We start from the raw sequence: 15,561 nt of genomic DNA, 5'->3' as shown, positions 1-15,561 counted from the left end.
TGCCAGCTGCCGCACGGCTTTGTCCCCGTGCCCGAGCCTGCCAGCGACCAAGCCCTCGCCGTTGCGATGGTTGTGCAACAGCGGCGGGCTGGGGGCGCGGGACACCCGCTGCCCAGGCGGGATCTTTGGCGGGCTCCCGCCGGAGCGCTGCCCTCGCCCGCCCGGCCCCGCTCCCCGGGAGCCGCCGGGGCTTGCGGCGCGTGCGGGGCCCGCTCCGAGGGCCGGCCGCAGGGCCCCGCGGTGCGTGCGGCGCTGCCGGGGGCTCGGAGCGGGCCGGGGGCTCGGAGCGGGCCGGGGGCCCGGTGCGGGGCGGGCCGCGGGGACCCCCGGGCGGGGCCGGACTACGCGCCCCGAGCGCCCCTGCGCGGCGGCGGGGCGGGGCCGCGCGGCCCTACAAAGGCGGCGGCGGCGGCGGGGCGGCCGCTACTCACCGGCACCGGCGGGCGGGCGCGGGGCCGCGCTCCGGCTCCAGGCGCGGCCATGAGGCGGCTGTAGGGCCCCGGGACCCGCCGCCGCTCCGCTGCCTTCGGCCGCCGCGGGGGGGGCTCGGCGGGGCGCGGCTCTGCTCGGCGTGGATGCCGGCCGCGGCCGGCCGCTCCCGGCACCATGCACACCGTGCAGAAGGACACCACCTTCACCAAGATCTTCGTCGGGGGGCTGCCCTACCACACCACCGACTCCTCCCTCAGGAAGTACTTCGAGGTCTTCGGGGACATCGAGGAGGCGGTGGTGATCACCGACCGGCAGACCGGCAAATCCCGAGGATACGGCTTTGTAAGTGCCGCTCCGCTCCGCGGCGGGACGGGCGCTGCCCTCGCTGCCCCCCGTGCGCCGGGGAAGGCGCCGGCAGCGGAGCCCCGCGCTGGCGAGCCCGCCGGCGTGGCCGGACAAAGCCCCGGCGTGGCCGGACAAACTCCCGGCGTGGCCGGACAAACTCCCGGCGTGGCCGGGCGGACCCCCCGGTGCCGGGCGCTGCGGAGCCGGCGCCCGTCCCGTGGCTGCCGCGGAGCTTGTGCCCGCTGCGGGAACGAGGGGCTCGGTCAGGACAAAAGCTGGGCTGGGGGCCCGGGAGGAGCCCCCCCCCGTGTTAGCCGAGGCAGTGCCGTTCGTTTCAGCACCTGCTTCCCCCTCCCGATGTCCGTGCGGATCCCCGCATCCCGCCCGCAGCTGCCCTGAGCTCCTCTGCGCCGGGGGTTTTGGGAAGGGCTCCGCCAGCTTCTTGAAAAAGGCACGGGGAGGAGGTGGAAGGGCAGGGGAGAGCAGCTGGCACCGGCCCAGCGGGGAAACCGGGCGCGGGGGGAGCGCCCGCTTTTCCATCGAGTCCCAGCAGCCCTTCCCATCTCGCCGTGCAAGCGGGGCTGCACGAAGGGAGTTCAGCTCCCGATTCAAAATAGAACAATAAATAAACTCCACTTAGTGCCTGTTGCTGGAGTGTTTACAAAGCACTGTTGCTACAAACAAGGCTGTGCTCGATTCCAGGTGACAATGGCAGACAGAGCAGCTGCTGAAAGAGCCTGCAAAGACCCAAACCCCATCATTGACGGCAGGAAAGCAAATGTGAACCTGGCGTATTTGGGAGCAAAACCAAGGAGTATTCAAACTGGTGAGGCATCCAGGAGATCCCATCTCTCTGTATTAGAATAACTTGTGAGACAAGGAAACAAGTTCCTCGGGCTGGAATCATCTGATCTGACGATGCACATTTATCTGTCCCCCATAGTTCTGATTATTGGCTGAGGGCACTGTGTAGTCCAGTTACTTCTCTGCTGTATCTTCTTCCTCAGCCCTGCTGCACTAATATTACTCACCAAAGTTCATATAACTGTGTTAAAGCTGTTTCCTTCCACGGCAGATCTGTTTGCCCGTTAACCTCTTTGTTACATGAGAATGAAGAGTAAGATCCACTTTGTCATTTCTCCCTTTGGTTTAATGACCACAGTACCCAGTGTGTAAAATAAGGCTTTACACCCCATTGTGTGTTCCATAACAGCACGTTCACACTGGGCTTTCATCATGAATTCCCATCTGCTCCTCGTGCATATCACATATGCATGTTAAATTTAACTTGTTTCTAAATGGGGCTCTGAATTTGCTCACATGCATAGCAGATCAAATGCAAAGACGTGTGGTGTAATTCTGCCTGTGTGTTAGGAATTGAATGGTACAATGGATGCCATTCATTAATATTTCTTTTTTTTTCTGAACCATTTTTTTTCAGGTTTTACCATAGGTGTGCAGCAGCTACATCCAGCCTTCATTCAGAGACCCTTTGGGTAAGTGGAAATGATTCCTAACGGTCTGTTTGAAATCAGATTCACAAATCAACTTCCTCATTATTTAAAATGTGTGAAAAAAGCCTTCGCCGTCAAGAGTGGACAGTTTCAACAGCTGTTGTTAATGTTCAGAGTACTTTATTTCTGGTGATTTCAGAAGTTTTGTGCATTTGTCAGCTTTAGTGTAATTCCCAAAGATCCTTCTTTATCCTTAGTAAATCTTAGTCATAATAAACCTAGTGCATTGCTCACTGCTTTGCCAGCTTCAAGAATTCACAGGAATTCAAATAAATGGAAAATAGTTTCTCTATTATAGTACTTAAGGTGTCAAAACAATTAAGCAAATTCTGTTCTCATGTTTCTCAAATAAGATCCTCTGCTTCCTCTGTGCCATTTCCCACGTAATAACGCTTAGGATACAGTTTTATCCTAGAAAACAAATTGCATTGGAAACAAAGTCTGTTACTTAATGAAAGTAACATTAGGTCAAAAATTGATTTTGGACAGATGTTATACAAGGCTTGAATAGTCTGCAAAAGTGGGCTTTTGTCTGCTGTTTTCAATAGCTTATACCATCCCTACTCGGTTAGAAAAGTCCTCTTTTTATACATCTAATAGGATCTGGCAGCTGCTCTGCAAAAGACAAGTGTGCTTCACGAGAACAATAGTGACTGTCATACTGCCCTCATTTAACTGTTTAATGATTGATGCAGCTCTTTTTTTGCACCATCTCAGAAAGTGAATATTGATAAGGTTTTTTATTATTATTTTCTAAGAGCATTAAGAAAGTAGGTGCATTTTTTAAAGCTTTTGAGCACTGCCCTGGTGTGGTTTTTGTGTGACTCTAATATAAATAGATGGGATTTTGGCCTTTGTCAACAGCAATACTTCATCCCTTCCCTGCTCTCTGCTCGTTTTTTTGGGGGTGTTTTGTTTCTTTTTTTTAAGGAAAAAAAAAATCTGCTAACAATAAAACTTTCATTCCTCTGCCCTTATGGCCGCAGTTGCCAACTGCCTGGATAATCTCATTCCGATGAGTTTATGGATGTAAGAGGCTGTGTTGCCACAATAGTGCACACCCAGTGTACGTGTGCTGTGTGTGGTTCAAACACGCCGCTAATCGCCAGCGGTTACAGCTCTGCTGGAAAGCCCTGACAAACATCTGCCACGAAAGGAAGGGTCTCCCCTTCTTTGGGGCAAGAGCCACAGTAGTCTGCATAGACCAAATGCTGCTTTTTAATAGCTCTCCTTGCACGGGGGCTGCAAGAGCTTTCACAGCCCCCAGAGCAGCAGCACCTTGAGATGTGAACGCAGAGACTTTTGCATGGGAGTGCAGGAGAGAAGTTGCCAATAAAAGCAGCCTCTGGCGAGTCCTGCCACGCATGGGAGCAGAGAAGAGCAGAGTGGTGAAGCCCGTTAAAACCCCTCTTGTTGGCAGGAGCACCTTGCAGATTATCTGCAGTTTTCTGGGTGCCCTTCCTACCCCACAGCCGCAACTCTTGAAAACATTTCTTTTTTCCAACAGTTTGCTTTTGGTTTCACATCCAGAGGAGTGTGGGATCGACTGATTACATGTTCCTTGTGATCTAGACAGTTCCTGTTGCAGTTCTTAGGCATTGGTTTCATCATTAAACCAGCAGAGCTGCAGTTGGCACATACAGTGGAGAACATTATAAATTATTTATCAGTTGCCAAGAGACAGGAACCAGGAGAATGGAAGGCTGGAGGCAGGGGATTATATATCATTATTTGCAAGCATCAGTAAACAAGAATTTAATTGAATTCAGTCATTGCTGCAGCAGAATCACTGGAAATGTGGGTTTTGCAGAATGTGTTTACCTGAGCACCACCTTTACCTGAGCACCACAACTGGGGCTGCTCTCTGGCTTCTGAGCAAAGCCTCAGGTGCTCAGTTGAGCAGCAGAGCTTGGCTGCCAGTTCCCTCTTTGTCTCCTCAGTAGACCAACAAAATTAAGAGCCTGCCAAGCCCCACTCCTGCATTCCCTTGAGCCCACAACTTCCTTGGCCCTCAGTGGGATATGAGGGTAGATGAGGAGTTTATCAGGGTCTGTCACTGAATTGCTGGTGTCTGTTTGCACCACGCTGGGTGGATCCTGGCCTTTCCCAAAGGAAGCTCAGTGGCTCGGCTGCTTTGCCCCTGGTGTGAGATGTTGCCTGGCTCTCCCTCCTGCAGTTCCTGTCTCTGCAAAGTGTTTGTGCCCAGGGGTTGGCATTGTGGTTTCCAAAGGATGATTGTCATGGGGCACAGGGTGCTTGGTGAGCAAGCTGGGCTTGGCAGGGCAGGAATGAATGAACAGCCGTTAACTCCCGAAGAGCAAGCAGCCAGTCATGTCCTGGCTATCAAGCCACAAAACGCAGGTTTTGGTGAAATCTGAAATGAATGGAAACTATGAAAATCACCCAAACACCAGAGAGGATTATTTATAAACTGAAGGCTTCTCCCCCCCCAGCCCCAGACACCTAAATGCAGCTGTAAATATTGCCAGGGCTATGCGGAACAGAAAGAGAAACCACGAGGAGCCTCTCTCCTTCCTCCTGCTGTCCTGGCAGGGGAGGCACTTGCACAGCAGACAGCACGGAGTCAGTAGTAAATCCTGTTTGGAAAAGAAGTTTCTAGCTTGTTGTAACCAGAGATCTTAACAGTAATGCAAGGCAAAGGATGTGTCTGGTTCAGGGTGACTCGGAGATCCGGCTGCTGGGTTTAGGGAAGCAGCATTGGGCCTGGGGCTCAGCCTGGGGCTTGCAGACTGTGCTTTGCTTGGAGGCACCTGGCAGTGCCAGAGTGTCCCTGCAGCTGCCGTGCTTCATGTGGTCAGGTGATGTGGCAGAGCTACTTGGTCCCACCTTGTGGTTCCCTCCTCTGGGACTCTGGAGGTGGAGGCAGGTTTGAGTCTGTGCAGGGAGTGGGGATTCCCTGGTTCTCCTCTGTGCTTGCTGCTCTGGACACAGCATATGGCAGATGCATTCCTGTGGCTGTGCCTCAGCGAAGGAGCTATCTGTGTGGGAGATCTACCAGTGACTGAGTAAGTGACTGAGCTCTTGCAAGCATAAAACTGTCTCTTGTGGCAGGATCCAGCTCTCTCCATAGCTGCACATTGGATGTCATTGCTCCAGAGACCCCATCCATGTGTGGTTACTTGTTTTGGTGGCCCCCTGCCTTTGACCCACATTTGGTCTTTGGCAACGTCAGAAAGAGTTAAAACTCTTTGAGTTTAAAATTTCATGCGTTGACACTGCTGCAGTTAGAAGTGAAGAAAGTCTCTCTTTGTGTCAGCCCAGCCTTCCTTGCAGCTGTTTATCCTTAAAATTTCTCTATTGGGTTAAAAATAAAAGGCAACAAACTTTCATCTTTTCTGTGGTTATGCTTATAAAAGGGCGCGTGCTGTGCCCAGCCTCTGTCAGCTGGCAGCCCCCTGCTCCAGCTTCCCACTGCCCACTTACCCGGAGCTGGAGGCTGCAGGCTCCCATCCCACTCTGCCAGGCTCATGTGGATGGAGCACCAGGCACCTGGTGTCATCCTGTGCCAGGAACATGAAAGCCTGGGGGGGAAAGGGGGCATTTCCTAAGAAATGTCCAAATCCATTTTCCAAACGGCTTCAGCTGCTGGTTCTCATGCATGGTGACCGCTGTTCAGACCAAATGCTTGCCAGTCGGAAAGAAATCACTTTCTTATTATTTTATTATTTTGTGTTTTTTAAGTGTAAACATTTATTTATAAGCAGCTCAGACAGCTTTGAGAATTTTCTTGGACATCTACTTCAAGACGGCAAATGCTGGTGTCAGACCCAAGGGTTTGGTGTGCCTATTTTTTGAGGTTGGGGCAGAATTCGCTCATTTTCTGCCTGTAAAACAATAGAAAAACGTGGTCTGATACAGTGACCTCACACTTGGCTATGTGAATGATGTGCGAGCTCAGACCTGTTGCAAGGGACAGGCTCTGGGTGAAGGATCTGAGCCATTCCTGGGCAGTCAGGACACAGGCTTGTGTGTGTTGGAGAGACAGCCTGAGCTGGCTCTAGCTTTGTCTTTACAGCACGTGGCTTGAGTTGTGCCATCTTCTCTGTGTGATCCCATTGCCTCTGGTGGATTTCCTCTTCATCCTCCTCAGCAGCAGAGACCTGAGTCCTTTCCTGTTGGTGCAGGAGCTGGGGAGTGGCAGATCCAAAATTCACCTGTGTTGCTCTGGCTGGTGCCACAGAGGCCCAAAGTGGCAGATTGATGCACACGGCTGAATTTCCAGAGCAGCTCAGCTTGTGCTTGATCTCATGTTTCCTTTGAGCAGCTGTTGGCATATGGGCCCCAACTCACAGTATTAAGCACATGCCCAGTAATTCGAATGATGAATGCAGCCCTGGGCATCCTGCCCTGGCGCTGAGGGCACCAGCCAGGGAACCAGACAGTTGTTGTGCTGATAATTTGGTAGCAAGGACACCGGGTCACTTCTAAATACAACTTTTATGAAGAACTCGTTCCCCACGGATGGGAGCAAGCTACATACCAGAGCTAAATATACTCCATGATCACAAAAGATGAAAAGTCCTGGACCTCAGAGTTAAAACTCAGTCTCCTGTTTCTCAGTCTCCAAGTGCTGTAAACAGGGTTGTGCTGTCCCCTGCAATTTCCCTGTCACCAGCTTTGAGCATTTTAGCTCTCCTCTGTCAGAGTTGAGCTGCCCTGGCCAAAAGCAGCAGAGGCTGGAAAAACCATGCTGGATCCAGGCATCCCCCATGATTCCAGCTTGCAGGAAGGTGTGGAGGGATTAGACTGAGATGTCTTAAACTTTCTACTACCACAAAGGCACAACTGGTAGCAGAGATCACAAAACTCTTTAAATGGAATTTCTTTCTTGACTGAGAAATTACTTAATTACTTGTTTTACCAAGTGTAGTCCTTCTTTTATCAAAAAGAGATATTTCATTGCTTCTTCCATAGCTGAAGCATTCTACTTCAAAATACGTCATCTCTCCAAGAAAGGGGTTTAGATAAATCAAATGAGTGGATGGTTTTAATGAAAGGTCGGTGGAAGGGATCATGTGTAAAGAAAGAAATCCATTAAAAATTGAACCAGTTGAAAGTAGTCACTGATGTGTATTATTCCAAAACTTGTCAGGTACTTCAGAAGACTTTAGAGATGTTTCTGCCATTGGTTTTCTCTAAATTGCAGAAGAAAATTGGAGAGCTCAGTCAAAGGCAGAATTCTGGGGCTTCCTGGGTTAATCTGTTGGAGACCCTGGTTTTCCCTACCATCCTACCAGGTTCCTCACAGGGATGTTGAAGGACTCAGGTTCCTGTCATGCACTGGTGTGAAACAGTCCCTGTTTATTCTGTCAGTTAATTTCTGGTTTGGCTGTGCTGATAACTGGAAAGGGGAGGAGTTTTTCCTTCTCTGGAGAGCTGACTAGTTGTGGATAAACTTCCATGTGGCTTTTTCCTTGGTGCCAGATGGCTCTTGTTTCAGGCAGATGTTATCTCCTGCTACCTGAGTGTTTTTCAGCCTGCTTCTCTCCAAAACTATTTTTGGTCTGGCCCAGCATGCCTTTGTTTGGGATCATGGTTTTTTTTTTTTTCCTTCTTCCTTTGGGTGTGGGGGAAGCAAGATGCAGAGGATAAAGCTTTTGAGCCTGGCTATAACTCCTGGTGGAGCTCAGCGTGTTGATCTCAGACTCTTGGTTGAGCTGAGAAAAAGTATTAGATCTTTGTGAGATGTACTCCCATCTTTGGTCTGCAGCCTTGTTTTTTACTTCTTTCTGCTTTTTTTTCCCCCCACTGGCTGCAGTCTGGGACAGTCTGTTGTGGCATGTCATGCCTCGGTGATTGCCGCTGGTGCGGTGACATCTGCTCCCAGCAGGGATGCAGGGAACCCAGTCCTGTACCTGTTTGCACAGGCTGCTGTGTAAATCTTCTCAGAGGGACAGAGGAGGATGAGGAGAAGGCAGACAGGCAAATCAGTTACTAGAGGAGCAGAAATTGTCTTGACTGCTTTGCTATTTTGTGTTTGTGTCGTATTGCAGCAGGTGATGATAAATCCCACGGAGCTGCGGAGTTCATCCTTGTGTGACTTTGAGCTGGCTGGGATAGCTGGCTGATGAGGCAAAAGCTGTTGACATTTCAGTGCATTTTAAAATCAGCTTTAGTAGGGACATTTCAGGAGTTGGAGGTTTGTCATGTTGTGGTTAGAGCCCAGCCCTGTCAGTGAATGGTGAGGGATGGTGGAGTGATCAGGGCACAACCAATGTCCTGACCTGCACCCAAGTGTTAGTAGATAAACTGTGATCCCCTCCTGGAGTGAGAGTCCTGCTGGGCAGGCAGGGACATCCTGCAGCCTCCTCCTCATGTCTGGACCGAGAACAGCACCTGAATTTCTCACATTTCCACAGCCTGTCATCGTGGCTGGGGCCCGTATGATACCTGTGGCCAGCCCTGCCTGCACTCCACACACGTTCACTGAGTGTCTCCTCCAGGTGAGTGCTTGCTGGCTTGGGAGTGTCCCTCAGGAACGATTCCTTGGAGTGTGAGTTACACCAGGACGTGTGCCTGCATCTCCAGCTCTGCCGTGGTGCCGTGGCACTGCCAGTGCAAGTGTGGGGTGTGCTTCCCAGAGCACCTTTAAAGTCAGGAGCCCACTTCAAAATACACCTTTGGATCAGCCGTGCAGGCAGTGCCTGGAGGTGTCACATCACCAGGGGCTGTGCTCAGCTGGTCCTGCAGCACCCCCAGCACCCCCTGCCATCACGTGCTGTGGCAGTGTGGGTGTCCCTGTGGCAGCCAATGGGTCAGCTCTAGTGGAAATGGAGGCCAAATTCCTGGGGTCAAATGCCAGAATTTGTGCCTTCACTGGCAGACACAAAGGGCTCTGTTTCTTTTATTCTTCAAGGAATAAAAGGCTGGTCGTGGTGGTGGCATTTGTGTGCTGATCTCTGGGAGGCTGCCAAGAGCCCTGTGCCCCTCCTTGTTTCCCAAATGTTTGTGTGATGCCGTGTCCCTCCTGACAGCGGGGTGCAGCTGTCTCCACCTCTTCAGAACTGACAAAACCAGCTCCCAGCAGGGCTGGCAGAGATCGAGGGGGTCAGGAACTCCCACCTTGTTGCTCTCCCAAACTCGTGCAGCATGCAGGAGCAGCTTGCAGGAGCAGCTCGTGGCTCATGTGTAGGAAGTCCTGCAGGATGGCAGAGAGCTGAGAAGGTGCAGCTAAAGCACGCTTTAGGTGTAAATCTGATACAAAATAGTCAAATATATCAAGTGTCTCTGAGATGAGCTCTGCTGATGAGAGCTCGTTCCTCTTCCCAAGTGCTTGGGGAGAGAAGTGGGACACATTTCCTCCTGACTTGTCCCTTTTTTTCTTGCTGCCCCCAAGCCAGCCCTGCCCTGCTGCTGTGGTGGGGAGACCTGGGTGATGGCAGGTTTTGAAAGGGACATTTTCATCTGCCTGGAGCCACAGATGCCTCCCCTGATGTGTTTGAACATCTCCACCCAGACCTGCACCAAAACGGGGCCCCTTTTGTTCTGTCCCCCACCAAAGCAGGACCTGTGTCCCTCTGCCAGTGGCTCTGTCACCATCTCTGTTCTGGTTCAATTCTGGCTGCCAGGGCAGTGTGGCGTGGTGCCACGTGGTCAGGAGTGTGGGCTGGCACCACGAGGGCCCTGCCAAGTCCCTGCTGTCCCTCCTGCTGTCCCTCCCGTGCCACTGCTGCCTCTGGGCTTAGGTTTGACCATGCTCCTTGTGTTGGGTGCCCTTTGCCCGTGGCTCGTTGTCGTGCCAGCAGCATCTCGTCCATCTGCTGCTCACGGGGTGACTTTGGTGTGTGGTGGCCACGGCTGATCACTTGGTTGGTGTTTTATAATCACACCGTGTGTGTTTCTGATGAAGTTCTCTTCTGGCTGGCAGGGCCCATCGTGGGGGATGGAGGAGAGCTGCAGGGAGGGGGGAAGGGAAAGGCATCTTGAACCACAGATGTGACTCATCCTGTAGAAATTCAGATTAGAGTTTGCTGTTTTCTAGAAAGAGAACTCCAGAACAGCTTGCTTTTTGATAATTTATCTCCTGAAAGATCATGTTAAGGAATAATGGAAGAGGGGGAAATATTTTAAGATTTTCTGTGGATGCTAAATGTAGCCAGCAGAGAACTTCATCCTACTGCACTGGTTTGTTTTGTTTGTAGCTGCAAGTCATCAAAGTGACCTTACTTTGGGTTGTGTGTTTGTTTTGATTGATGAATTGCCATCTGTCCACCTAATTCAGAAGACCAAACTGCATAATATCCTGATTGAAATTTCTAGCTGAATTATTGAAATCCTACAGACCAAAAGAACCTTCCCTTTTGCATTGACATTCCCTTTAGAAGCAGATCTTGGAGTTGCTGAGTGTGATATTTTAGTGCAGTACCAGTACTATTGTGAGTGATGTGTGCTTGTGTATGCACTGGGCTGGTGGGATGGATTTCTGAGAGCGAGGTCCAGGAGTACATTCTGCCTTCCAAGCTAATGGTGCTTTTTATTCCAAGTAGCACTGAAAAGCTGGAGTTTTTTTTTCCTTGCTGAAGGAAAAATGTAGTGTAGGATGTTGCAGATTTGCTGTCTCCAAGCCCACTGAGGAGCTCCGTGCGTGCAAGCAAAGCCAACAATGCGGAGATTCTTGGGATGAGCTGGGAATGTCCGCTCACCCTGATGGCACCACGTCCCCCACATGGGCTGTGCCAGCTCAGGAGAGCAGTTGGGGGGTAGCAAGGGACATGGAGGAGCTGCTCAGAGAGGGTGATGCTCAGGCTGGATTGTCCAGATGGAACTCCTGTGGGCAGGAAAAGTGCAGGCCCCTCCTCTGCTCCTGCCACCGGGTGGTTTTCGGTGAGCTGAGCATTTTTTGTTGCATTTGTGGCGTGGTTTTAACTTTGTTGGGCCCTGGAGTACCAGGAAGCCTGGTGGCAGGGTGTGACAGGCAGGGAGAAGTGAGGAGCAGCCAGAGCATCCATCCCCAGTCTGGCATGCAGGATGTTGGCTGAGCTGCTGATCTACCAGGGGTAGATGGACAGAGCCTGCTCGTGTCATTCCCAAGGGCCAGTGCCTGGGGGTGCCTCTGCAGAGCCTCTCCCCAGACTCTGGCAGGCCCAGAGAGCAGCATTGCACCTCTGAGTTATTTAAAACAAAATGAAAGAGAAAACCCCCCAGTGACAGGCGTGAGGAACCTCTGGGTGGGACTCAGCCCTGCTCCTCCAAGAGGGGGCTGCCACTGTGTGAGTGTGTGGCATGAAGTGCCCTTGGGCTGAGCTGGTGCCTAAGCTCCAGCTCTGATTCAGCTGTGCTGGCCTCAGTTTAGAGCAGAGCTGAACAAAAAGGGATTCTGTGCATTTCTGCTGCCTCATCTCATTCCTGTTACCCACAGGGTGATGCTGGGTATGGTGTGCTTATGGGCTGAAGGACTGTGAGGTCCCTCTTGCTGTCCAGGAGTGTCTGGTGGCCTCAGAAGAAGATCTTGCACTGAATCAAAGGTTGAGGTGCTGCTCACCACCATCCATCTTCCCTGGCCATATGGAAGGACCCTGATTTCAGAGGCAGTGTTGCTGTGTGGGGAGAGGAGAACAGTCATTCTCTTGTCATGCCAATTGTCTCAAGCAAAAACAAACTGCATATGGGAGTGGGAAAAGGAGAGGAAACTCGGTTCAGATGAGCCCTTGTTTGTGAGAAGACTTTCTCCTGTCTGAAGAGCAGACTAAACCACCCAGTGCTGGTTGTGAAGCAAGAGGGAGCAGCCCCAGGTGGACCCCAGCATGCTGCAGGTGGTGGCTGAGATTTAGGATGCTCCCATGGACTGAGGGTAACCACGTACAGCCCTGTGCCTTGTGAAGAGCCTGTGGGAGGCTTTTAAAAGTGGTTGTGTTTGAAAATGTGCTGTCACACACATCCACACAAAAATCCCCAAAATATTTGAATCTGCATAATCTCTCTGCAGAATTTTGCCTTGGGGATTTTTTATTGGCCAAAAATGAGCTGGGTTTGGAGACAGGGTGGCACAAGCTTTTTGGCTTTGCTTCCTTCTGTGGCCTTATGTGGTTCAGCAGGCAGTGGCCAAAGGGACCTTCTCCCCAGGGTGTGTGTGGCTCTGATCTTCCACTGGTACTGTGCCATTTGCTGGTGATAGCCTGCACCCCCTATTTCTTAAACAAGCCCCAGATGTGTCACCCTGCAGCACTCCTCAGGCCACATAAATTCCCCATTTTTGCCTGGCCCGTGGCAGTTTGTGTGGATGTACCTAAACCTTCAGTTTTGCACAGTTTTTGCCCAACTGTTTGAGACCTGACTTGACCTGGGCCCTTTGGAAAATACAGCCCTTTCATTTTGATGCTTTTTTCCCCCCTCCCCTTTCCTCCTCATTAGCAGTTTCTAACAAATTAGGAGGCACTCCTGCATTAATCACCTCCAGGATCTTTCCATCTATGGACTTTAATTGACTGTGACGTTGTTAAGTTCCCCTCAGCAGCACAGCTCCTCAGGGCAGGGCCAAGCCTGGGAGAAGCTGCACTTTTGTGCTCTCCTGGAAAGGGCAGCAGAGGTGCCAGGGGCAGATGTGACAGCTCATGGACACAGGAGTGTCACTGCCCTGCCAGCTACTGGGGAGTGCTACAAGGGGATGAAAGCAGCATTAATATCTCATGTTTTACAACAAACACCCTGTAGCATTCCCTAAACATGCAGTGTTGTGGAAACATGGTGTAAGAGTGTAGTAACTGATAACACCTGGCAGGATGGAGGGCCTGGGGCTGCACCCGGGGTCAGTGGTCATTCCTGGTGGGACACGTGGAGGGTGACACGTTGTCCCTGCTGCCAGGAGCTGTCCCACAGGGGCTGTGGGTCCTCAGGACCCTCCTCCACCCAAGTCTGGATGGAGAATACAGGAGGCAGGAAGGCTGGCAGGGACCCGCAGAGTGTGGCGAGGCTGAGGAAACGAGGTGAGCCAGAGGCTGTGTCACGGCCTTCCAGGGAGCTTATTTTGGATTTCAGCAGCCTGGATAGTGGGAGATACAAGCCATGGGGACCAGGATGTGTGTATTAGTAGCAGCCCATGCTTCACCTTGCACTACTCCCACCCTCAGTCTAGGAGTGTTTGCTTCTCCTCCCCACCCCGGGGAGCACCCCTCGCTCCGGGGCAGCACCGTTTCCGTGGCTGACTCACACGAATCTGGGGGGAAGAGGGGCTGTGCAGGCCAGGGGGACCCCAGCCCCTCACTGACTCTCTCCCTTTCCCTCCACAGACTCACGCCTCACTATGTTTACCCCCAAGCTATCATCCAGCCCAGCGTGGTGATCCCTACCCCCGTGCAGTCCATCACGTCTCCCTACATCGACTACACGGCCGCCAGCCAAGCCTATTCCCAGTACACCACAGCTGCCTACGACCAGTACCCCTACGCTGCCTCCCCCGCCGCCGGCTTCGTGGGCTACGGCTACACGGGCACGGTGCAGCCGCCCATCACCGCCAGCACCCCCGCGGCGCCCGCCGCCGCCTTCGTGCAGTACCAGCCCCAGCAGCTGCAGCCCGACCGCATGCAGTGAGGGCCACCCCGGACAATCTCTCACCCTGCGAGGACGCGACTAGGGACAGCAAAACGGCAAAAAAAAAAAAAAAAACAAAAACAAAAAAAAAAAACAATAAAAGAAACAAAACCAACAACAGCAACAAAAAAAAAAAAATCACCCCCTGCCGCCCCGCCCCTGTATCTCCCGTATGTAGGTGCATATCGATACCTAAGCTATTTATAGTGTTGAGGGCGAACCCAAATCCTTGCAGTCTGACTGTGCTTATGAAAGTGGACTTCTGGTAAGTTTTTTTGTCCCTTTTTTTTTTTTTTTTTTTTTTCCCCCACCTTTCAATCTGGACAGATACTGTCTTGAAGATGTCCTGAAAGCGGCTGAAATGTTTCACAGGGAAACGACAGATTCTTGCACACATCGCAGTCTGCTTCCATCACCTGTGGTCTTCTTTCTGCCCCCTTCCCCGTCAGCCCTTCCTTCCTCATCCAGCCTACAATCCTCTTATTTACTGGTGAGGTACAGAGGTACTCGGAGAACATGGAAAAAAAGCAATCTTATTTTTTGGTTGTACAAAAACTTTGTAATACTCAGAGATGCCTTACAGAAAAAAAAAAAAAAAAAAAGCAAAAGAAAAACTATTTTTTAATATTTATTGCGATTTTATTCGCATGAGCTGTGAATTGCAGACAGAAGAATAGTAGTAAGTATCTGCCTTGTTTAATTCTCATTTTACTAAATTATTGTACGTAGGTAAAAGTTCTTAAGTAATTGCTGAATCACTTCAACATGCAAAAGGGAATATTGGCTTGAAGGAGAGCAGAATATTCCTTTAGTCAACGCACTGTACTATTTTCTTATTGTAATTGTTACTCTGTTAAGATTATCTCAAATTTAGGTATATTTTTAAATGCAAAAAACCAACCAAGAATACCGAACATTTTGTCTACTTTGGTAGATCTTTTGTTATAATGCTGCAACCTATGGAGACATTTACAGTATTTATGTAAAAGAGATTTGGGGCTGTTGGCCAGCAAGGTTTAGGTGAATATCACGAGTGGAGCAATAGAGAAGAAGGTGTTATGTCACTGAACAAATGGGTAAATGTAACCTTTTTATGCCTGTAATCCAACAGCCAAATAAAGGAAGAGAACAGGCGATGTAAGTGCATTTCTACAAAGACAGCAATAAACTATTTTAACTTTTAAGATTATTCGATGCAGTATGGTACGATGTTTGCGTGGCTGCAGTGCCTTAGGGAGTATTTCCCAGCCCACCTGGTCTGGCCACGCTGGGCTTCACCCTCGAGTGTGCCAGGGTGGGCCGGGGGGTGTCCTGTGGCAGGAGCCCCTGCTGCCATCCTGGCAGGCATCAGGTGCTGCCACCATCCTGCAGCGTGTCCCACGCTGCCCTTGCTCTGCGTGTCCCGAGGCACCTCAGGGTTTCTGAGCTCACAGAACCTCGTGGGCTGGTGCCAAGTGCTTCCTCACACTGCGTGGAGCAGAGGGTGGGAGGTACTGCCATCCTGGTGCAGCTCCAGAGGCAGTAGGGGCAGATGGGATCTCATCCCAGAGTTTTCAGGCCATCGCTTTCCTTCTGTTATTTGCTTAAAATAAGTTGGGGGTTATTTTTCTAAAACTGAATTTTTCTGTAAGAGAGTAGTCTGCCAGAGCTCTGTCCTGGTTAAGGGGATTTGCTGAGGGTGTCTCAGGTCCAGCAGAACCAGGCAGGTGCCAGCAGCAGAGAG

The 15,561-nt window shown here is 51.2% G+C and overlaps 1 protein-coding gene across 1 annotated transcript; it reads left to right on the top strand.

Annotated features, from left to right (window-relative positions):
• The first annotated feature begins 467 nt into the window (after positions 1-467).
• RBM38 (RNA binding motif protein 38) lies at positions 468-15,027 on the top strand. The gene is made up of 4 exons (XM_053958847.1): positions 468-774; positions 1,480-1,603; positions 2,219-2,273; positions 13,538-15,027. The coding sequence occupies exons 1-4, from the start codon at positions 607-609 to the stop codon at positions 13,836-13,838; spliced, it is 648 nt and encodes a 215-aa protein (XP_053814822.1). The 5' UTR covers positions 468-606; the 3' UTR covers positions 13,839-15,027.
• Positions 15,028-15,561: the final 534 nt, after the last annotated feature.

This window comes from Vidua chalybeata, chromosome 17 (genome assembly GCF_026979565.1).
Source record: "Vidua chalybeata isolate OUT-0048 chromosome 17, bVidCha1 merged haplotype, whole genome shotgun sequence".
NCBI classification, from domain to species: Eukaryota; Metazoa; Chordata; class Aves; order Passeriformes; family Viduidae; genus Vidua; species Vidua chalybeata.
Note: the sequence above shows the minus strand (reverse complement) of the source record. Positions and strands in the feature narration are given on the sequence as shown.